The sequence below is a fragment of the Drosophila willistoni genome, chromosome 3R (genome assembly GCF_018902025.1).
Source record: "Drosophila willistoni isolate 14030-0811.24 chromosome 3R, UCI_dwil_1.1, whole genome shotgun sequence".
Taxonomy (NCBI): domain Eukaryota; kingdom Metazoa; phylum Arthropoda; class Insecta; order Diptera; family Drosophilidae; genus Drosophila; species Drosophila willistoni.
Window position 1 is genome coordinate 24,657,402 of NC_061086.1, and position 23,128 is coordinate 24,680,529.

The 23,128-nt window shown below is 39.5% G+C and overlaps 3 protein-coding genes across 4 annotated transcripts; 2 read left to right on the forward strand and 1 right to left on the reverse strand.

Annotated features, from left to right (window-relative positions):
* The first annotated feature begins 2,293 nt into the window (after window positions 1-2,293).
* Window positions 2,294-9,588, forward strand: LOC6647983 (protein hunchback). 2 transcript variants are annotated; one of them, XM_002069943.4, is made up of 2 exons: window positions 2,294-2,959; window positions 6,847-9,588. In XM_002069943.4, the coding sequence occupies exon 2, from the start codon at window positions 6,865-6,867 to the stop codon at window positions 9,256-9,258; it is 2,394 nt and encodes a 797-aa protein (XP_002069979.1). In that variant the 5' UTR covers window positions 2,294-2,959; window positions 6,847-6,864; the 3' UTR covers window positions 9,259-9,588. The 2 variants fall into 2 exon arrangements, with proteins under 2 accessions (XP_002069979.1, XP_046869612.1); XM_047013656.1 differs by lacking the exon at window positions 2,294-2,959 and adding an exon at window positions 6,452-6,593.
* Window positions 9,589-20,818: 11,230 nt separating this feature from the next.
* On the forward strand, window positions 20,819-21,931 carry LOC6647982 (protein unc-50 homolog). Its single transcript, XM_002069942.3, has 3 exons — window positions 20,819-21,235; window positions 21,305-21,664; window positions 21,720-21,931. Exons 1-3 carry the CDS (start codon window positions 20,902-20,904, stop codon window positions 21,854-21,856), a joined length of 831 nt encoding a protein of 276 aa, XP_002069978.1. The 5' UTR covers window positions 20,819-20,901; the 3' UTR covers window positions 21,857-21,931.
* Window positions 21,932-21,979: 48 nt separating this feature from the next.
* LOC6647981 (39S ribosomal protein L19, mitochondrial) lies at window positions 21,980-23,093 on the reverse strand. The gene is made up of 2 exons (XM_002069941.3): window positions 22,969-23,093; window positions 21,980-22,915 (listed from the first exon to the last, which is right to left on the reverse strand). The coding sequence occupies exons 1-2, from the start codon at window positions 23,036-23,038 to the stop codon at window positions 22,068-22,070; spliced, it is 918 nt and encodes a 305-aa protein (XP_002069977.1). The 5' UTR covers window positions 23,039-23,093; the 3' UTR covers window positions 21,980-22,067.
* Window positions 23,094-23,128: the final 35 nt, after the last annotated feature.

Here is a 23,128-nt window from a genome sequence, read left to right on the forward strand (position 1 = left end):
AGGACCTTTTCGAATGGCAAATGCCGAATCATCCTTAGCATGAAATCGGCTTAAGAATTCAAGGTGATATCTAAACCTCAAGCCATGGGTCAGAGGGTAAAAGTGCGCCAAAACAAAATACAAACAAAACTAATGAGGATTCCAAGTAAATTTCCAAAGAGGGGAAAACTCGGTGAACCACAAAATCTCCTGCATTTGCATAGAGCATGAATCGTCTTGATCTTATCCAACCCTCAGCATAGAAACTCAAGTATCTCTCTCTTTCTCTATTGACTTAAAGGCCAAAGGTTCTGCATAAATTTGCATAAGAAGAATGTACTTTGAGCAATTAGACAATCATGTTCATCAACAACACTATGACGATCATCTTAATTAAAAGGTCAAGCGTGACCAGGCCAAGATTTGACGAGGACATGTGCCGATTTGTTGTCTCAACTTTACATAACAGTGGGCTAAGCATGAGGATCAGTGAAATGAGCAGACGGATCAGTGCTCCACACCCACCGTCCGCCCTATTGCCAGTGCGTTAATCACATGATCAACGCACGCTAATCGCTATGGACTAACTGGGATCAGCGACGTTGATCCTCATCCTGATCCTGATCCTGTTCTACTGCGTAATGTTGGATTATGCCTCGACTTTTGTGGGACCAACTTTTAAATCACTTTTAAATCTGCCTTACTGCCGCTATTGCTCTAGTTTTTCCATATTCCTCGGATGCGCGGATTAATGAAAGACGCGTCCAGCCAACCATCGAGCAGGTAGTTGTCCCTTTAATCCTTTCTTCGGCACACAAAATCCGCTGTTAAGTCCGGTTGCAGTTTCTAATCCGGTTCAACAACGTCTGGTTGTCCTCTACCTCTACCTGTTCTATCCACCTTCTCTCATGTACATGTGGGTGGGTGTGTGTGAGTGTGTGTGTGTGCCAACAACTTGTGTAATTTGCATTTTGGGCGGCGTTTTGTTTGCATTTCGGGCAATCCTTTGTTTTGTAAATATTGCTTTCAATTTACCATGCATCGAAATTGAAATACATACACATACTACACACATAAATAATCAAATATTTTTGTTTTTTGTTATTAAAATTATAATGAGTATACGAAATGCAGCAAATAAGCGCAAATTCAATACCCCAGGTTATATATTTTAGAAACAAATTTATTATTTTGTTTAGCCATAACAATTTGCTTATTATTTAGAGAATTGTAGAGAATGCATTTTATTTGGTATATTTTTCTAAGAGTATTTCCAGCTGACAACCAGCAGATTATTTAACACTCTAAAAGCCAGGAAAATTTTGGGTAAAATGTATATTTAGATGAGTTCGTAAAATGTATGGAAATGCCTTAGATGGCATTCGAAATGACATCTTAATTCTTAATAAACTTGTTGAGTTCCCAAGTTTTGGTTAGCCGACCAAAAGCAACGTCAAGTCAATTACTTTCTCCCATTTATAATTCCGAAAGTGAAAATCTTTGTAAAGAACATTTCGCACTTGAAAAAGTTTGAACAACAAATCAGTTTGAGAACATAACTTAACTCGATAATGTGTCTGGCCTTAAAGTTGCACAATTGCCAAAATAAAAAAAAAGGAAAAGGACAGCGACCCCCAAGTGCAGGCGCTCCAGCACCTCGCCACTCCCTCCATCCTCAGCCAACTGGATGCATTCACGCCGAATGGACCCAAAAATCAATAATCTATAATGAAGCGAAAACTGCCGAAAAAAGACTCAGTTAGAGGCGACGATGACGACGACGATGATGATGATGATGACGATGGCAGCAGCTGCAATTCCACAAAATGCACCAAAAATGCAAAAGGATGCACATTAGACGAACGACTAAAACACACCGAGAGAGAGAGAGAGAGAAAGGCGGTCTGTGTGAGATGATGGGAACCACTAAATGAGAGAGAGAGAGAGACCAGTTTGAGAGTGAGCATGGGGGATGGATGGCTCCTGCCATTATTTTGGGGGGATGGGTTTTATTTTGCACCCGCACAACAACAAATTTGAGTTTTATTTTTTTTGCTTTTGCTTACAACAGCAGCCGAACGAATTGAGTGAGTTTTTCCTCTCTTGTAACTGAGTTATTTGTGTGGCTCTCGCTCTTGTGTCTCTTGTGCCCTGTATTTCTTTTGTACGGTGCATTTGGCATTTGTTTTTCTGCTTTGCAATTGAGTTTTGAGATTTTGAGTAGTTTTAGTAGGAGATTTTTTGTTGTGTGCGTGTTTTGTTTTTTTTTGTGTTTTCGTATTTTCAGCTATGACTAGCAAGAGCTGAGCACGAATTTTTGTCAGTCGTGCTCAGAGCCTCGATAACGCCGAACGTCACGGACTAGAACAGAACTTTAGCCGCCAAAGAGAAAGGACGAAACGTTAACGTAATCGAACAACAGATAAAGCTTCAAGAATATAAGAGATTAAAACGAAACACTTTCCTAAAAAAGAACCGCCAGCGCTTGTTAACGAGAAATTAAAAAAGAAAGATATAAGCAAACAAAAAAAAAACAAAAAAAGAAAAACACGCACCATTTTTTATCATCTAACACACTTTTCCGCACATGCGCGAATTTCGCGCAAAAAAAAACTCATCACACAAAAAAGGCGAAAAAATCGAAAAGGAGCAGGAGTAGCGGGAACCACCCCAGAACCCCACGCCTCCTTTTTTAGTTCGTTTCGCACGCTATTTTCTTAGTGTGTGCCCGTGTACGTGTATGAGCGTGTGCGTGTGTGTGCTTGTGCTTGTGTTCGGTGGGTGTAAGTGTATGTGCAAGTGCTTAACTTAACGGTGCCGCGGTCAAGTGTAGAAAGACACAGAGAAAGAGAGAAATAGAGAAGGAAACAGAGAGAGATTGAGATTGAGAAGAAGAAACCCCAAGTGCGAGAAGGGAAAGTTGCCCCGCTGCTTCGTTTCGTCTTTCGGCGATTTTGTCTTGTCCAGTCCCAGTACCAAGGTATGTAAATATTATTCCAATTAATAATTAAGAATTCAATCTATAAACAAATAACTGCAGTCTAACCTTCAAAATAGTTTTAAGAAATGTAAATTTTTAAAAAAGCATATGGAGTATTTTGCACTTGCTGATAAATAAACAATCAACAATCTAACCAATCCAAAAATTTTTGAAACAGAAAATAGCACAAATTACAAAATGTTGGGGCATCCGAAAAGCAACAAAGACCCATTAATACGTTTCGATTTGTATATATATATATATTAGGAATTAAAGGGTATATTAAGAGATTGTTAAGATTACGAACCCTTTCATCTTCAGATAGTTCTACGAAATTTTTGAAAATGAAACTACTTTGTTATTGGAATTGGTTGGGTTCTCTTTTTCTTAAACTTCTCTTCAAGTTAAAATATCAAAAGGATATATAAACAGTTGTTATCCTCTTTGATTCTGTATATCCAAGTTCATTGGTGGCTTTCTTTTTGTTTCTATCTAACCTTACATGCACTCATACTCACTCAGCACACACGCACACACACACACACACACACACACACACACACACTTGGTTAGACACACAGACTGTGGCAAATCTTTTCGCTAAAAATGCAAACGGCTAAAAATTCTAAAACAATATTTCAAAATCTGTCTGGCTTTTGGCCGATCTACGGGCGAACTTGTATTTTTTTGTGGCCGTGCATCCCGTATGCATTTCCCCATCCCACCCCTTGCCCCATCCTCTCACCTAACTGCTAGCCCCCCCCCGAAAACACTCGCTCCGCTCCTTCAGCCAGCTAGCTAATTTTATTTGTTTACATGTCGACTTGCATGTTGCATTTTCTTTTTATTTTATTTTTCTTAGTTACATACGTCTCTGCCTCTTCCGTCTGCTTCTCTTCTTTTTTTAACATTTCTTTGGTGAGTGTGTCTGTGTGTGTGTGTCTTTTTTTTAATAATTTAAATTTAGACACTCAACTATAATTCAAAGTCAACGGTTTGCAATTTTTTAATGGCAAATTGTTTGGCACTTGCCACAGAAAATGCATTTTAAATATAACAAAAATGAATTTTTTTCTTTGTAGTTTTTTTTTGTTGTTGTTGTTTTCTCTGCTGCACATGCCTTTTTTTTTCCTTTTAGCTTTTTGCTGTTTCTGCTTTTGTTAAGTCATGTATTTTTTGGCAAGAATCTTACATCGAATAATTGTAAAATGCACACAAAATTTGATTGTCAGGTCGGTGTAGATGACGGACAACGTTGATGAGGTGGATGAGGATGCAGATGCAGATGATGATGATGCTGATGAGATTTTGAGACAGATTTTTAATGCTTTCTGACAAAAGAGTTCATGAGGTTTTGTTCGATTTAAAAAGTCGTTATTTCAATACAAAAATAAGTATTTATTTTTGAAACAAATGGCATTGAAAGATGATCAAAACTAAAATTAAACAGAACAGAGATGTCCTATTGGTGTGGACCCTTTTGCTAACTGAACTAGTCTATATCCCTATATAATTTTATATGTAGAGGGTATTAATTTGGGAATATTAAAAACTGCTACAATACATTTTTCTTTTTTTTTTTATAATACACATCAGCTACATCATAGAAATGCATATATAAATATATATATATATATGTATATGTAAACGTGTGTGTAGCCTCCTTTTTTGTTGTTTTTCCTATTTTTCAACAAAAACATTTTTTGTGGCGCATTTTCTGCGTTTCGGATTTTCCATTTTTGCCATTTTCATGATATTTTTACGTGCTGGTGTTGCCAAGGGTTAGACGCGGAGGGGTGCAATGGACAGGACGGGGGGTGTGGTTTGGGGCGTAAAACGACTAGCACATGTTTAGTTTACTTTGCAGTTTCGGTTGCCTGCCTTGCACTCGACGATTCTGCCTCCTCCTCCATCTCCATCCCCATTCTTGTTCCCCCAGACCCACATCCCAGTCTACATCCCATTCTCCGCCTCCACCGATCGCCCCGATCCTTCATCATACTCTGTGTAATATTAATTTTACACTTGGCCTTTGTTGGTTTGGTTTGGGCATGCAAAAAACTACGCCAAGTTGAAAGTTTTAGCTCTTTGTTTTCCCCTGGCTCGCACATTCGAATGAATGCACTCACACACACACACACAAACACACACACACACACACACACACACACACACACACACACACGCACACTTACTCTTAGACACACACTGACAAGCCAATTAATTTTTCGGTTTCTCTCAAAAAATATCAACTAAATAAATATGCAAGTTGTGAAGCTTTATTTCTGTATTCACATATTCGCACATAGGCAGAAAGTGTTCCTGTACCATCAATTATGTATAAAGCTGCTGCCAGAGGGGCATCATCTCCTCTACCACTCACCTTGCCTCACCCTTCCCCCTCTCCCATGCACTAACCGTACTCTCGTTTTGCGTTTTTAATAATATTTACTTAAATGTACAAAACAATTGGCCAAAAATGCGGCAACCAGAAAAACAAAAAATATATACGGAAATTTTCCAATCCTACGCAAATCAAAGTGATCGATTTCAATTACATCATTGAGGAGTCATCAAAATTATTATTTCTCAAATTCAGAATTCAGAATTCTAATGGAATTTTAGAAGGACCTAAATAGGTAAATATCAAAGGCTTTGGGAATTGAGTTCCGGTTTTGTTCCTTTATTTCCGCGAATGGGTAAAAAATAACAATCAAACTTTGATAGTTTTCATTTCTATATATAGTTAATTGTTCATAGTTAATATATTTGTCATAGTACATGCATTTATTTAGTTATTTTTTGACATTTCCAATTTTAACAATAGAAATAAATAAAAATTAAAAGAACAATATTATTGAACAAGTTATGGCCATCATTAAAAACAAAAAGAACCGAACAGAAAATTTGTTAAAATAAATAAATTTTACGTGTTGCCAAGTTCTTGGGTGCATGTGCCACGGGTAGTCAACGGGTAGTCTCTGCCTCTTCTTCTTCTCCTTGTCTTTCTCTAGTATTTCGGTTACTTGCTGTCTTGTCCGTTTTATTAGGATAATCCTATAATTTACTTAAATCCTTTTTACTTTTTATTATTTTAAGTAAACGCGAAATGTGTGTGCTGCGGCCTACCCAAGTCTAACTTTAATCCATAGAAAACCTAAAAATTGAACCTAGAGACACCATTTCCCTCTTGAAGGGAAAATTCGTTTTTCTTCTAATCTGCATATGCGTTAAGCTCCCGGATCATCCAATCCATTTTTGTTGTTGTTGTTGTTAGTTGTTATTTGTGTTGTGTGCATAATCCAGAATGGATTTTGATCCGCGAGCCATGATCCTCGCAACCGCGCGACCCCGTCATCCTCGCATACCTGACTCTCTCACCTTTTTTTCCGTCTAATCCCTTGACGCGTGCTTGCGCTCGCGGCTATCCCAGGGCTACCTGAGTGACTCACTCATAGACATATATAAGCCAAAGCCTGTTGCAGTTCCTCAGTCAGTCGAGAGCTTGTAACAATCGAGACAACAGCGCAAAGGAGAGCATCGAGAAAATTCACGCAAATCGAAATATTGGACTATATAGATTAAAACCATTTGATTCAATACGCAGAAACAAAAAAACAGCGGCCCACAAACGGTAGGTTGAGGATATATACAGAGCCACCATTTTGTTGCCACCAACAACAACAACAGAAAAAAGTCACTCAAACCAAACTCACCCCCTGAGATTTAAGGGTGGAAAAAATAAAAATACGAAAAACGCAAAAAAAAGCGAAAACAAAAAAGAAATGCAAAAAAAAAAAGAAATGAAAGAATAAAACTTGACGCAGGCGCCTTAAATGAAAATCACCCCCTCATCATCCTCTCTCTTCTGGTCTATCTATTTACAGCCGTCATCATCCTCCATCATGCAGAACTGGGAGACCACGACTTCAGCCAGTGCCAACTATGAGCAGCACAATCCCTGGTATAACTCCATGTTTGCTGCCAATATCAAACAGGAGCCAGGACATCATCTTCACGACAGCAATAGCTTGACCAGCAGCAGTCCCCGTCAATCCCCTCTGCCCTCACCACCGCCCAACGCCATCTCGGCCAGCACACAATTGGAACAGTATCTCAAACAGCAGCAGCAGCAGCAGCAGCAGCACCATCAACCCATGGATACCATGTGCGCCATGACTCCATCACCCAGCCAAAATGATCAAAACAGTTTGCCCCATTACGAGGCCACATTGCAGCAACAGTTGCTGCAACAACAGCAGTATCAGCAACATTTCCAAGCAGCCCAACAGCATCAGCAGCAGCAGCAGCAGCATCATCACCATCATCATCATTTGGGTCTGGGTGGCTTCAATCCACTCACTCCACCCGGTTTGCCCAATCCCATGCAGCATTTCTATGCGCGGCCTAGCCCCCAGCCCACACCCATAGCCACATCTCAAGCCGGAGGCTCAGGATCATCATCGGCCACGGGAGAGAAGCTGCAGGCCTTGACACCTCCCATGGATGTCACGCCACCCAAATCGCCAGCCAAATCTACACAAGAACCTGAAAAGGAACACGATCTCATCTCGAATTCCAGCGAGGACATGAAATACATGGCCGAGTCAGAGGACGACGACACCACCATCCGTTTGCCCATCTACAACTCGCACGGCAAGATGAAGAACTACAAGTGCAAGACATGCGGAGTGGTGGCCATCACCAAAGTAGACTTCTGGGCCCATACACGCACCCACATGAAACCGGACAAGATTCTGCAGTGCTCCAAGTGCCCGTTCGTCACCGAGTTCAAGCATCATTTGGAATACCACACCAGGAAGCACAAGAACCAGAAGCCCTTCCAGTGCGACAAATGCAGCTATACCTGTGTCAACAAGTCCATGCTGAACTCACATCGCAAGTCGCACAGTTCGGTCTATCAGTATCGTTGTCAGGACTGTGATTATGCCACCAAGTATTGTCATAGCTTCAAATTGCATTTGCGGAAATATGGTCACAAGCCCGGCATGGTTCTCGATGAAGATGGCACGCCAAATCCCTCCCTGGTGATAGATGTCTACGGCACACGCCGAGGTCCAAAGAGCAAATCAGGTGGTGGAAGTGGTTCAGGCAGCAGCAGAAAATCAAATATTGCCACTGTCGCCCCACAGCAGCAATCCGTTGCACCGCAACAACAGTCAGTTTCACAGCCCCCAGCGCCCAGTCAGTTGAGTGCTGCCCTGCAGGGTTATCCTCTGACGCCCACAGCATCGAGTGGAGGCGCTGTTACCCCTCCTATTCTGCCGCCTATGCCATCCTCGCCAGCCAAAAGCGTTGGCAGCGTCGAGCAGGCCCCGTCAGCGTTACCGGCTCCTGCCAATTTATTGCCACCTCTGGCCAGTCTCTTGCAACAGAATCGCAACATGGCCTTCTTCCCCTACTGGAATCTCAATCTGCAAATGCTGGCTGCCCAGCAACAGGCTGCCGTTCTGGCTCAATTGTCGCCACGTATGCGTGAGCAACTGCAGCAACAGCACCAGCAGCACCAGCATCCAGTACAAAATAGTGATAACGAGGATGAGGATCAAGACCAAGATGACTTTGAACGCAAATCCGTGGACTCAGCCATGGATCTTAGTCAGGGCACACCAGTCAAGGAGGAAGGACAAACACCCCAGCAACAACAGCAGCAACTTCAAAACCAACAATCATTGCCCATGGCCATGAACTTGAAGCTGGCCGAAGATGAGGCAACGCCTTTGATGAGTAGCTCGACAGCGTCGCGGCGCAAGGGACGTGTCCTGAAATTGGACACTCTGTTGCAGTTAAAGTCCGCTGCCCAATCCTCACCCGAGCAAGTGAAAGTAATGCCCACTGCTTCGTCGCCGATAAGTGGATTGAAGCAATTGCCCGATGAGCATTGTTCGGGGACTAGTTCGGCCGATGAATCCATGGAGACCAATCATGTACCTCAAGCCAATACTAGTGCCAGTTCCACAGCATCGAGTTCAGGGAATAGTTCCAATGCCAGCAGCACATCCAGTTCGGTGCCCATTAACTCTGCCTCCTCATCCACCGTATCCGCAACCACCTCGTCGTCATCATCCTCATCGGCAGCCTCCTCATCCATTCCCGCTGCTGCTGGAGCCATTTATGAGTGCAAATATTGTGATATCTACTTCAAGGATGCTGTCCTGTACACCATTCACATGGGCTATCACAGTTGCGACGATGTCTTCAAGTGCAACATGTGCGGCGAGAAATGCGATGGACCCGTTGGCCTGTTCGTTCACATGGCACGCAATGCCCACTCTTAGGCCAATGGAAGAGTACTTTGTTATCTTTATTAAATTTTTCTATGTTGTAATGAATTGTAAATATTTTTTGTAATTTTAGTTTTCTATTTCGTTGTCAAAAATTGTAAATTGTCCCCCATGATCCTTAAGATCCTAACTAATTCTAGATATTTAAGTTTCATTTCTAATTAACTTTAACACCCTCTCTCTATCTCTATCTCTCTCTCTGTCATTCTCCCAACTCTACGACTAAAAACCTAGAAAAGGGTTTAAAAAATCATTATCATCACAAATTGCACATAGCAAAAATTAATTATTAATATTTTGTAAGATAAAACTATAAAATGAGCAAGCAACAATAACAACCAAAACAAACAACAAACAAACACAGTCCAAAGTCAATTTAATAATTAATTAGTTTATAATATATATATATATATATTCGAATATATTTTAACAAAATAGATATTTAGTCCTCTAAACATATAAAAACGAAAACAAAAAAAATCAAGTCGAAAACATCTTTTCTTGGCTATACTCAGTATTTTGTTAGTATTTAAATTTCAATTGAAACGAATTAAATAAATAAATACAATTTATTCAAATATAATTATTATTTTTTATGGTTTTCATTTACAAAAAAAAAAAAACAATCTTTCGGCCAAAACGACAATATTTTTGATAAGCAAACAAAAATAAGAAGTACAAATCCAGAGATTTTAACCGATTTTTAAGCAATCTGAGCAAATTAATCAAAATTCGTTTTTCATTTAACTAGAAATTCTAGAGTGCAAATATGTTTCATAAGTTATAGTTACACTTGAATGTGTGCGTGTGTGTGTGTGTGTGTGTATGTATAATCTATATGTTATAGAATATAGAGTCTAATTGTAAGTTTAACTTAAATGTTTTTATGTAATTATATAATAAAACAGAAATGATATTACCAACAATTTTTAGACTAGCAATTGGCTGTTTTTTTAGAGGTATCGGGAAATCTTTGTGTAAACCGAGATCAACCAAATCAATTCCTACCATATGTCTGCCCTGACCAATGCCAACTGTCATCACTTAATGATTTATTATACATTATATGAATATTTGAGAAGTTGTCGCTCTTTCATGGGTATAAAAACTGCTCCATCATGGACTAAATGGCAGCCGCCACGCTATCGAATTGAAAAGAAAACCCAACCAAAATTTGTGTGCGGGCGAAGCAAACAAATTAGCCTCAAAGCGATTCTCATCTTTCCGCAAAAGGTCGCACAAGAATTTCAGAATTGATCGATTATTGACAATTTTTTTTCAGTGTGAAAACGCACAATTCGCATCGGCCTATGTAGGGAATATTATATAATAATGAAAAACTCATGAGAGGATCGAGAAGCGTGCGTAAAGAGGGAAGTGCCTTCAAGTAGGATAAAGATGACGCAGCAGGCAATGTGCCCAAAAGAGAGAAAACGAGAGAGAGAGAGAGAGAGAAAGATCGTTTGGGATCTCTACTTTTGGGGGCGCTTGTGCCAGTCGCGTGCTTAGGGAGGGAAACTTCTGTTTTTATAAATAGTTCTCCCAACTTGCTTTGTGATTGGTGGAAAATATTTAAAAAAAAAAAGAAAAGAAAAGAAATAAAATTTCGTTTGCTTTAGGGGTAGCAAATTCCTTTTTCTCACAATTTTCATTTAATTGCCGTTTTTCCTCATTAGAAAAATTATTATAATTGATATTTATGGCTTGATAGAGGCAAAGAAAATTGAAAAATTTAAATTCTTGCCCTCTCTCTCTCTACAACATTCCATTTGCATTCAAAACTTAAACTTAAAAAGTTAATTGAAATTGTATACAAGAATTTGTTCTTTATGTCTAGATCCTTAAAGATCTTATCGCAAATTAGATTTTTGCATATCTACTTTTTCCTTTCCTTGCTCATTTGAGCAAAGTTAAGTTGCAAATAGACTAGAATTGGGATCTTGTACTTGGCTCGGATTGTCTTGGCTTGTGGCTGACAGCAGGCCCAGGTCAAAAAGATGTTTATCATCCGGGGATATGAATACAAAAACCAAAGAAGGACCAAAGGACGCAGGGACTTCCTCTATTGTCTCGACCTAACGATGGGTTTTTGTTTGCCAGTTTTTATCTCGGCTTGTGGTATTGTAGCATCTATTTTTTGCTTTTTCTCTATATATTTGGTTTTTTCTTGTTTTGTTGTTGTTGTTGTTTCTTGTCTCCGTAGTAGACAATTGGGCAGAGGAAGCATTGTTAAGTGCAAACTAGCCAGGGTCTATGGGGCATCGTCGGAGAGTAAAAGAAATATTCAATTGCTTCCTTGACCATTTGAAAGGTGTAATTTTGGTTTCCATTTTCATTTATCATGTTGCGCATGCGCATTTTCAGCAGCTGGTCAACAGTTGAGTCTCTCATATTGTCCGAAATTTTCCCCCATCCCCCGTAATGTACCTTTGTACAGATTTTTGAGTATTTTTCTTCATCTTCCTGTGATTTTGATTGAGAGTTTTTAGAGACACGCGTCTGGCACGCTTCCATAATAAAGTAAATTAATATCGGTAACTTAATGATTACAAGAATCGACGTTAGTCCCTTTGATATATACATATGTACTTATATTTCATGTGTGAAGCTAATCTTTATAAAGTTGGCACTTCATTTTGAAACTGAGAAAATTAATAGCAAAACATATTAATTTTGGTCAGAAGTGTGCAACGCATAGAAGAAAGCATCTCCGAGCATATAAAGTATATATATTCTTGATCAGCACGTTCAGACGAGTTCAAATAGCCATCCGTCCGTCTGGATCAGCGCAAACTCCTCCTAAACCGTAAGAGCTACAGAGCTGAAATTTTGCACAGGTTGTATATCTTGGATTCAGTCGGATCGGACCACTATATCATATAGCTCCCATACAAAGGGCACAGTCATGAACAGTTTTCTCAATAACTTTGTTATTTTCTGAGCTATTGTCGTAAAAGTTAACATTGGTGATTTTATTTCACATATAAACTACTGTGCCGAATTTGATAAAGATCGGGTGACTATATCATATAGCTCCCATAGGAACGATCGATGGAAAACAGTGACTTTGATCAATATCTTCATCATTTCCTATGCTAAGATTGTAGGCCGTTCGTTCGCAGACATTAGACTTTTTAGATAAAACGTTCTTCCACTTTGATGGCTATAGGTAACGAAAGAGTTACCATAAAATTTGCAATGGTACATAAACTTTGACGCGGTTGAAATTAGCCCCGGTCTTCTGGTCCTTTTTAGTTAAGATGCTAAGTCACCATTTCTCAGCTTTACAATCAATTGAATCCGTAACTAAACTAAGTAGATATTTCTTGTAATAACTTAGACAAATGCCAAAACTTGGCTGATGATTTCAGCCTTTTTTTTCCTTTGGCTTGTTAGCACCGCTCATTTATGGATTCGTTACACCTACCTCAATCTAGGATACTTAGGTCAGCTGTTGGACTGGTCAAAAACTCTGCGCAATTCCAGTGAAAACTGTTTACAGAAATAAATTATTATCCATTCGACAAGAAGAGAACGAGAAGAACACGCGTGTGTATGTGTGTGTGTGTGTGCACATGACGTTTCGCTTGAGGCAAAAGGATCAGCCAGGATCAGCGAACATAATTACCCACAGATGCTGGTCTGTAGAAATTTTCACCAAATTAAAATGCGTAAAGTTGTGGAAAAAAATAAGAGAGATAAAAATGAAAAACAAAAACAAAGAATTTTTTTTTTCGGTTCTCTTGATGTGGGCGCCGCTGCAATCAACAGCTCATCGAGATCCATGTGAGAGTCGGCTGTTTGATAAGGGGTAAGCAGACTAGCCGTGGGTCAAGAGGGGGTGAGTTGCTAATCATTTACTGCTGCCTGCTGCCTGTGGTCAAGACAACTCGTCATGGCATGGCACCCTTGCGTGTTTTAATCAAACTCACTCGCACACACACACAACACACACACACACACTACTTTCCTCCACCCTTCAAGTCCTTTAACCCGCACTACGTTATTGCCATTTTGTGGATAGTGAAAAACGTTGTAACACTTTTCGTCATCCCACTCCCTAAATCATTTTCGGCTTATTTTTAGCTTGCTTCTAAAAATGGCTGCCAGATCCGTCAGAATATGTTCAATATGGCGTTTGGGTTTGGGTTGAGTTCTCTCCTTTTTCTCACTACTTTTCTTTTTTTTTCACCCCCCCATCCACCGTTCCCAGCTCTGTTTTTGTTTGTACTTAGCCATGGGGGTGGCTGACTGTTGTCCAAAAACCCATTTTATGTTCCCTGTGGGAGATCTCTGCCGATGGTATTTAATAATACTTTCATGTATTTTTGTCCGCTGCTTATGTAGATCCACATGGATAAAATTAATAGCAAAATTATGATTAAGGGTAAGCCACAAATATATTTGGTTTTCCTTTTAAAGCAAAGCCAGTTGGTTAGATCAAAAAGATTATATAAAATAGCAAGTCTAATTGATGTATTCAAACAGTTTTCATCTAAATTCTTTCCGGAATTCTTTCTTCCAAAAACTTGTATACTTAATTTTCATTTCAAAATCTAATTCTACAACGAATACACTAAATTTGATTGAATAAAAAACGTGAAAAGCTCATTCAATTCATTTCTTTATATAGACAACATTGACTATTTCGCGATGAGCATTCCCAGGCCTCTATTATTACTCTGTTGACTTGGGCGACATCTGTAGATTGAGTAAATATCCAAAGAGAAGGGCTGCATGGAGAGGTCAGACTGAAAAAAAAGGAGAAAAATATCGAACCCACACACAAAAAATTGTTATTGTTTGTTAGCGGCAAATGTAGCAAACTGACCAAATGAATCCAAATCCAACATATAACGGCTGTCCTGTCCTTTTTGTCCCGTCTAGTGCAAATACTAAAGGCCTGAGAATGCCTGTTAAGTGTATGTATAAATGTATGTGTGGGGGTTGCAGCGACACACACACACAGACACACTCACAGGACAGACAATCATAGGGCACACGCTGTTGTCGACTTCCTTTTTCTCTATAACGGATGCTGGACATTATCGACAACAAAATACATATATACATTTTTTCCATGCCGCTTGCATATATTTTTAACCATTGTTATTTTTCGTTAACTAAAGTGCCATCAGGGGCAGATGTTTTTTCTATCTCTTCGTTTTAGTATATAGACAATATAGTCTTGTATGTTTTTTCGCCTTTAAAACGATATTTACATACATTTTTGGCCAGCAAAATGAACTTGGTGGACGCATTTGGTTGCTTCCAAAGAAGGGTTAAGGAATACCAATGACTGAATTCCATGATCATCGTGATTAGTGGATTTAAATAAAGATTTATATATAGATTTATTTAGTATATATTTTAGATTTATATCTACTGATAGATCGATTCTCTTTTCACTCGATTCACTCAATTTCATGATCATATAGTTGCCATTTTTTATGCCTCTAACCCCCATAGATCCCACTTACGGATTACCTATGAAAACCAATCAAATTCGTTCGCCTCATAAGCTAAAAAGTCAAACAACGCCTATTACACAATCGGAAAACCAACAATAATTTAACGCATTTCCAAGAGAAAACCTCCCAAACAAAAAAAAATGCGATCACAACCAATAAAAATATCACAAAAAAAACGAAAACGCACAAAAAACAAACGGAAATCAACCCAAAAAAAAAAAAAAAATGTGCCAAAAACTACCCAGAAAAAATAACGTATATAGAGAATTATGGTGAGTTAGGAAAACCAACCACCCCTCCTCACCCTCAACGAGGGATGCAAAAAAATAATGGAAAGAAAAACATTTAGCAAAAATGCTGAATGAAAAAAATATTTGTGGGTTCTCTATGACAGAGAGAGACTACGTAAAAAACAGGTAGGATTTTCTTTTGAAAACGTAAGCGATACTTTTTTAGCAACATGTGTTTTTTAATTCTTCTCAATTTGAAAAGATATTTTTTGGGCATCTTTGAGTTTTGGGTATGACTTATTGGTCTTTTGTAAGGTTAGAAGTGCAAATGTCAGGCCGTAATGAGAGATACCTACAGGGTATCTCTACGTATCTTGGATGTAATGTGAGCAATTAGACAATCGCACAACATAAAACGACATATCAGGTGTTAAATGATATCCATATACATACATATGAGAATATTTGGGACAACTTGTCACTCATATCAAACATTTGACTAAGGGCGGATGTGGGGTTTTGAATTTCTCCCACCGGAATGGCCACATGAATGGCTTGTGTCCTTGAACAGCTGTTCCTTTAACAGCATCCAAGCCTTTCCAGGCAGGTGCTGCTGGTGCCTCTGGCATTGCATCCATCAACAAAAATAACTCATACCACAATTGTAGTCATTGTCAACTATTTGCTTAAGACTGAAGTGCAATCCATTTTTCCAAGGGTTAAAATTTGCTTTTCAGCTGGTCATTGGATTCAATTGAATTGTTTGTGGCAAAAAGGGAGAATGGAAATGCCAATTTTCATGTGGTTGCAGCGCATCGAAAGGATTTTTGCTTTTATTTATTGTTTTTTTTTTTTCTTTTTGTTCGTTTCCATAGAAAAATTGTTATAATTTTTTTTTGCCTTAGCTGAAAATGTTGGAGAGGGGAGAGTTTCCCTAAAAGGTGTTACATTTGAACCCCTTTAATGTAAAAATCATGACAAAATTTTGCTGATGGTTAATTTTGATTTTTCCAGCTGTTTTTCAAACCACAGCAGAAAATATATCGTTAGCGAGACTCAAAGAAGTTCAGGACAAGCTCAACTCCTCTATGGAACTTACCTTATGAGAATGATGATTAATTAATTACTATGATCGATTTGGTATATCTAATCAATTTCATTTTTAGATCATTTTCTAGTCGCCATTTTGTAAATTAGTTTGAGGCAGGACCCACCCTTTTTTGAAAAACATTCTCCATTTTCCATAGAAGTTTGATATTTTTAAAAGTGCCACACGACATATCCGACTTGAATGTCGGCTCCCCTTGTCCCGCAGTTTTCCCCTTTCCCTTTACTTTGAACAAACCCAAAAGAGAAAACTCCAATTTACGGCACACAATAAAAACAAAATGAAAAGTGCCCCGAAAAAAGAGTTTTTAAGTATTTGTTTTTATTTTTAGACACCCCTTTGTGCCCCTCGGTTGGCGGGCCAATGAACGCAAAGGGATTACATGGGATGGGAAAGGGAATGAGAATTTGAAAGAGTGTGGCGTCACCGCAAGATCCCCGAATCTTTCGAATCTCCGGCATTGAACTTGAAACGTGCTAGACAACAAAAACATCTTAACTGAGCTACTTTAGTCTTTCAACACATTGGATAATCAAAAATACACCCTTTTTCCTTACTCTTGCCCTTACCCATCCCTTTCATTCGAGTGTCACACGTCGATTCCTTTTATAAATAGCTCAAGATGAACCCTTCTTCTTTTTATCATTATCCCATTGCCTGTTGCATCATTTTACCCTCGTCATCACAGATCCAAATATCCGTGTGGGCCCTCAAATTAACCACCAATAAAAAGGCAGCACTTCATAAAAAAGGGCAACTTCCGTTTTTTTTTCTTTACCCTCCCCCCCTTGCCATATCCCGGTCATTGTTTCGGTTCTTTACCCTGCCTGTTGCTTCCCTTTCCTGTTTTTTAAATTATGTTGTAATCGAGGAGTCGTTATGTAAACACCCTTAATTTGATTTTTAGCGCCACTTAACATGAGGGCATATTTTTTATATACATGGGGTGTGTTTTTTTTTTATGTTCGGGGGGTAAAAAATAATGGAAGAAAGAAATTTTGACATGGTAATTGGTGTATCATATTAACTGATTGACCTTTCTAATGAGCGAACTGAAAGTGGATCGATCATTACCAGTTGGGCGGGATTTTGCTAAGCGATCGTTTTTTAAGGGTTCAGCATGGCTAAGTAAGCTTTAGTTGGTAATAAACACGGGGAATGGTCAAAAGCTGAATGGAATATGGAAAAGGCTTTTGAGTTACATTCAAAGTTGTAACTTTTTCATTGGGAAATCTGAGACTGCATATGGTTTACTCATTTCCTTAAGTAAAATGAATTTATCATAAGGAAAACGGCTGATCTTGGCTGTTGCTGCAGCATCTCGATTGGCAGGAATAACAATTGAAACCCAACTAGGCACAAGAATTCAAATGTCATTCAAAATATAACGGCTGCCAGGACAATGGCCAAAGCAGACGAAGGCTATGCCCAGGCACGCGGTTAGAATCTCAATGGAAAGGGCAACGCCTGCATCTCATTTCATGAAAATACGATTTATATGTATGTGAGTGTGCAAGAGCTAGACCATAGACCAATATCCTGGCACAGGATATGTGCGTATATTGTTATTATTTTCATGTTTTCCATCCGGTTTTCGCTTCAGCTGACAGACAGCGGCCAACGACAACCATGACAAGGACTTCGACTTGGACTTCCTTTTTTGTTGTCTTCTGAACTGAAACCACAACAGAAGGTCTCTCTACCAACGGCCGCTGCCGCCCAATTCCAACTGATCCTGATTCTGAATGCCATTCTATCTTATTTCTGCACCGATAAGCGTGACATTTTCATATTGTTGACGATCTCAATCGGAATCTGTTCTCTCTCCTCTGTTCTTTCATTCAAAGATTTTGATGATGGAAATCTCTTCTGAACTGAGGCCAATCACACGCTGACGGGATTAGTTGATGTCATAGTTCTTACATTTTTTTTTGCTCGACTAATTGGACTGATCCCCAGTAAAGTCTGGAGCAGAGATTGTGAACAGGACAACCATGAAATTAAATATTTTCTTTTCTTCTACTGGAGATGAAGCAATTGTGATAAGTCCTAGGATCTGGATAGTTTTTTATGAGCATGCAAACGTCCGTTAAATTTGTCATTTGACATTTTAACCAAAAAAACAAACTGACCTAAGCACTATATGAGCCCCAAAACCGATTCTATTTTCACTTAAAATGAAGAATAACAAATTTAAACAAACGACAAAAATTTAAGCATTCATTTTTCAAGACTCCATAACCCTGAAGTCTGGAATCTGTGTGTGTGTGTGTGTGTGTGTGGGGGGCAGATGGCAAGCTGCTAAAGATCGCACTAAAGACACAACCAAGTGACGTGGAGGGAGGAGCAACTCATTTGAATGTCAATTCTATAGAAACGAACACAAATCCCATAGGAACCCCCGAAACAGAGTAGCACATAAGAAAATCATTTGTGATGAAAATTCAGAAAATACATCCCCTAAACTAAAGGAATTCGAAGGGTCTTCAAGGGGTCCCAAGAAATGTAAATGTCGCGTGTGCCGAGGTCTCGACCCTTGGGTCGCGACATTCGGCGCTCAAAGATTTGTGTGTTTCCGGGCCACACTTCCTTGGTCTCTCAGGCCCGCCTGCCTGACTGCCTGCCTGACTGCTTGCTCCTACATGGTCCTACTCCTTGAGTGTTAGCGTAATAGCGTAAACATTTAATGGGAGCGTGCGCTGAACACGCGCAACATTACCTCAACCCTCAGTAGTTTCAGTTTCAATCTCAGTATCACCCTTAACCTTACCCTAACCTTAGGCTACGATCCTGATCTTGCTTTTGCTCCTTTGTTTGATTTCCTTCAGGATTTGCGTCTGTTTGCTTCTGTGTCTTCTTATGATTGATTCAATGCTTTCATATGCTTTGTATTGATTGTCCTTGGGTATTTTGATGATTTTTCATGTTTCTTGATCATAATCTTGTGGCATATTCTATAGAGCGTGATAAATCAAAGTCTTTTCAATGCTTTAATGTGGGTGTAACGGCTTTTTCTGTTCATCTCTTGTGGTTTGACGAAAAAAACATCAACAATTTTCAACATCATGAGAGAATTTTACTACTAAGTCTTTTTCGATACATACAAGAGAAAAATCTGTTTCTCCTCAGCTTATACAGAATCAAAATTCTCGTTTCTCATCTCTCGGTCGCTCTTCCAAGTGTCATGTGGCACACATTTAACACCTCCAATTCATAATGAATGAGTTAAGAGCATCAACAAACTAAAGAGCAACATATTGCCTATTGGCTTAGTATTGGCTACTGTGCCCGGGTCCATGTGGATCACTTGGAGAATGAATTACATTTACATGATGTCAGGGATACGCCCGCATATGCATATGGGTTCGGGACATGTGTTAATCAAGTAGCAGCCTCAACAGTGCATAACTCAGCTCGCAGATGGACAAATTTCTGTAGCATGTAACTGAGTAAAACAGCTGCCGAGAAGGACTTAAAAATAGTCAGAGGCAAGGTGTCGGGGAATCGTTCACAGGGGGTTGGGGAATGGGGTTCTTTATGTGACAGATTTCTCATGTTTACGCTTAATTTTGTTTAATTTTTATGGGCGCCAAAAAAAAAGAAGAAGAAACTGGAGAACAGACGGCAGTTGCTTGAACTGGCCAATTTTTTTGGCCATTTATCTTTCAAATCCTAGACAATTGCAAAGAAAAGGTAACATGAGCTAAAAAACCAATAGAAAGATGAATAGAAAAGATGTGTGACAGGCAATCGGAAGAAACAAATGCGCATTTGTTGCTAGTTGCAACAAATGACAATTGTATGCAATCCGGAAATGTCCTGCGTGGACAAGGACAAGGATCGATGGCCACTCAAAGAGAATGAGCCTGGGGTGAGTACAGAACGAGTGAGTGAAAGAGATCCTCTCTCTTGGAGTTCAACCCCTAACTTTGAGTGAAATACGTTCTGATTTTAAATTGAGTTTTTCTGTTCTTTTTTTTTTTTTTCTCTTCTTCATTCCACAGATCTCACTTGGCATTTTAAGTAAGGTCAAACTTGACCCCTAAGACGACCTCAAAGATTCGTTTTGTGTCTCTGCTGCTCCTTTTTAGAGCGTTTCGCATCCTTCTTTCATTGTTTTGACCTTTTCTCTTTTGGGACCGATCGTTGACAAAAGCGAGCCAAAGGCCATGGCAATAAATGCGATAAAGATTCGGGTTTTTGTCTTTTCTGCGCAATTGCTTGGAGTCTGCCATAAATTGCCCTCATGTCTTTGCCGGTCAGAGGATCGTTGAAAAAGTGTGTTGAATGATGCCTTAATTGTGTCCCCGGCAGCTGAAAATTCGGATAGTTTCCATTGAATCTGCAAATTGTGGGTGTTTAGTGTGTGTATCTGAGCAGTTGTGTTTTTGGGGTCTGCTTACATATGTAATACGTGGATTTATAGTGAATTTTATGTCCAGTAAGGCGCGTTAAAAGTATAAAGAAGAAGAAATTGCTAAAGATATTAACTGTATATAGTAAATGCTGGCTAAAACCATAATTTTACCACACTACACAGATTCGGTAAGGTTTTCCGCTTATAACTTATTCAACTGCGTGAAAATTTCTAGATATATAACGTACAAAAATTTGACCGTTACCGATTTTTTAAATCAAATTTTTAATGTAAAAACAGCGTTGCCAGATGTAGTGCAAAACATGGCTCACTTTAAGTAGTTTGCTCACTTTTGAGACTAAGTTACTCACTTTAATGAGTTGTATTGAGCAAACGCATCAGCTGTGCTGTCGACAAAAAAACAAATGCAAAGTTTACGGATATAGGTTTTTTGTTGTTAGTTTTCGAAAAATGAGTCAATATAGCCACGTTAAATACGCCGCATCCCCGACGCCATCGGTGGTGTCGGGCTACTCCAGTGCATCCCGGTTTCAACAGTCGCCGCTGCCGCCTCCCGTGGGCTACCGCAAGAATTGTCTATCGGCCACATCAAAGAGCTACAAATATCTGCGACGTCTACTGAAATTCAATCAAATGGATTTCGAATTTGCCTTGTGGCAAATGATCTATTTATTTATAGCACCGCAAAAGGTTTACAGAAACTTCAACTACAGGAAACAAACGAAATCCCAGTTTGCCCGTGATGATCCAGCATTTTTGGTGCTCCTTGTGGTCTGTCTATGTGGTAGGTACATGCCTAGATGAGGTGGGATGAGTGGATTTCACTTCATGTTCTCGTTCTTGTCTTTTACAGTGACCTCGTTAGGTTTTGCCTATGTACTGGGCTTGTCCTTCTGGCAGAGCATATCCTTCATTTTCTATGTGGTTTTCGTGGATTGCATATTTGCTGGCATCATAATTGCATCATTTTTTTGGGCAGTGACAAATCGGTATTTGCGGACCAATAGCCTGGAGCCAGACATTGAATGGGGCTATGCATTTGATGTGCACTTGAATGCCTTTTTCCCCCCTCTCATGTTGCTGCATTTTATTCAGCTATTCTTCTACAATTGGCTAATAAGTCAGACATGGTTCATTTCGCGGTTTCTGGGCAACACTTTTTGGCTCCTGGCAATGGGCTACTACGTTTACATCACCTTCTTGGGATATAATTGTAAGTGGAATTGGCATCATTTTGCAATGTTTTATACTAATTTCATATTTCTTAGGTATTCCCCATTTGAAGAATACGCGTCTTATATTAATTGCGCTCCCCATTATCTTTCTTTTGTATCTTATTGTCACAATAATCGGCTGGAATGCCACAATATCCTTTATCAACTTTTACAAATATCGTGTGTATTAATCGTGGATTATAAATTATTAAGCTCTTTCCTCTCCCTATTTGATTATGACTAATAAAACTAACTTATGTAGTATATTTGTGAATACTTTTGAATGCATTCGATGCAAGATTCTATCAAAGACATAACGATACAGGATTTTGTTTATTTCCTTCTTTAAATTTAAAATGAAACTACATTTAGTTAATAACAAATGCCTCACTGATGACAAGTCTACGCCAGCTGCTTTGGTTTAATGAAGGATCTTTTGCGTTTATTACGCTTGCGCTGCAGCTCCAAAGTATGTAGTTCGGTGTGCACCTCGGCGAAGATTTCCTTTTGTTCCTCTTCAGGTATGGTGGCACGATATTGTTTCATTAGATCGTATTTCTCCCAAGGTTTTTGCACCTTGGCGGCCGACTTGCGATGTTTATCTTTAATATATTGCTCGATATTGGCAACACCAAGCAAATTCTGGCGCTCCCAACGCTCGAGCCAAGGTCTTGGACGTAACACCACTTTAATGTCATTCACTGGGACAGGTGCACCCTCCTCCAAATGCTCGGCCTCCATGTTCTCATCAAAGGTGCTGAACTCTGGCAGTGCATCACGCAAATAAAAGAGACTGTCATCGAGGCGTTTCTCCAAACGGAGAACTTCCACCTTTTGAATCGTAGGATCGTACAGTTCGTAGAGCACCTCCATGCCCTGGTGATCAATAACATTGCGCAGTATGAAACGTGCCCGAAGTCCGCAACGCTCGCGATGTATGCAAATTCCTACGAATCGACTGGTCTTGCCAGCAGCATGGGGATCTGAGCTGGTTACCGCCAAAATGGAGCCCACATAGAACTCTGGTAAATCGACTTGTCCTCGGCGAGCCAACATATCTAAGCGTTCCAGTTTCTCGCGTACCGTGTTCCGCCATTGTACTTTGGGATCTGGCAGAAACTCCGGATAAACAAAACGATAGTGTCCAGGCACAATGGGTTTACGAGCAGCCGGAGTATTGTTGTTGGGCAATGTGGGAGTCGAAACAGTTGCTTCTTGTTGTTGCTGCGCCGGCTTTGTGGAAAATGTGACTGAAAATTCACTGGCTGATTAGCTTGGACTAATGTGTATCGTATATTCTTACCAATTCGCTTGTAGGCGAACTGCTGAGGAAGTTTTTTACTGACAATTCGACAAAAACCGTTCACGTTCATTTTATTTAGTTTTATAACAAAAAACCCGAACACACCACGGCAATTAGACACCACACTGCCATGTTGAATTAAGACAAAGTTCAAGGTGTC

Excerpts from the sequence above, each read along its gene's own strand:
- LOC6647983 (XM_002069943.4), top strand. The coding sequence starts at position 6,865 with ATGCAGAACTGGGAGACCACGACTTCAGCCAGTGCCAACTATGAGCAG.
- LOC6647982 (XM_002069942.3), top strand. The coding sequence starts at position 20,902 with ATGAGTCAATATAGCCACGTTAAATACGCCGCATCCCCGACGCCATCG. Across the intron at positions 21,236-21,304 it reads CCTTGTGGTCTGTCTATGTG|TGACCTCGTTAGGTTTTGCC; the intron begins GTAGGTACATGC and ends TGTCTTTTACAG. Across the intron at positions 21,665-21,719 it reads CACCTTCTTGGGATATAATT|GTATTCCCCATTTGAAGAAT; the intron begins GTAAGTGGAATT and ends CATATTTCTTAG.
- LOC6647981 (XM_002069941.3), bottom strand. The coding sequence starts at position 23,038 with ATGAACGTGAACGGTTTTTGTCGAATTGTCAGTAAAAAACTTCCTCAG. Across the intron at positions 22,916-22,968 it reads GTTCGCCTACAAGCGAATTG|TCACATTTTCCACAAAGCCG; the intron begins GTAAGAATATAC and ends GTGAATTTTCAG.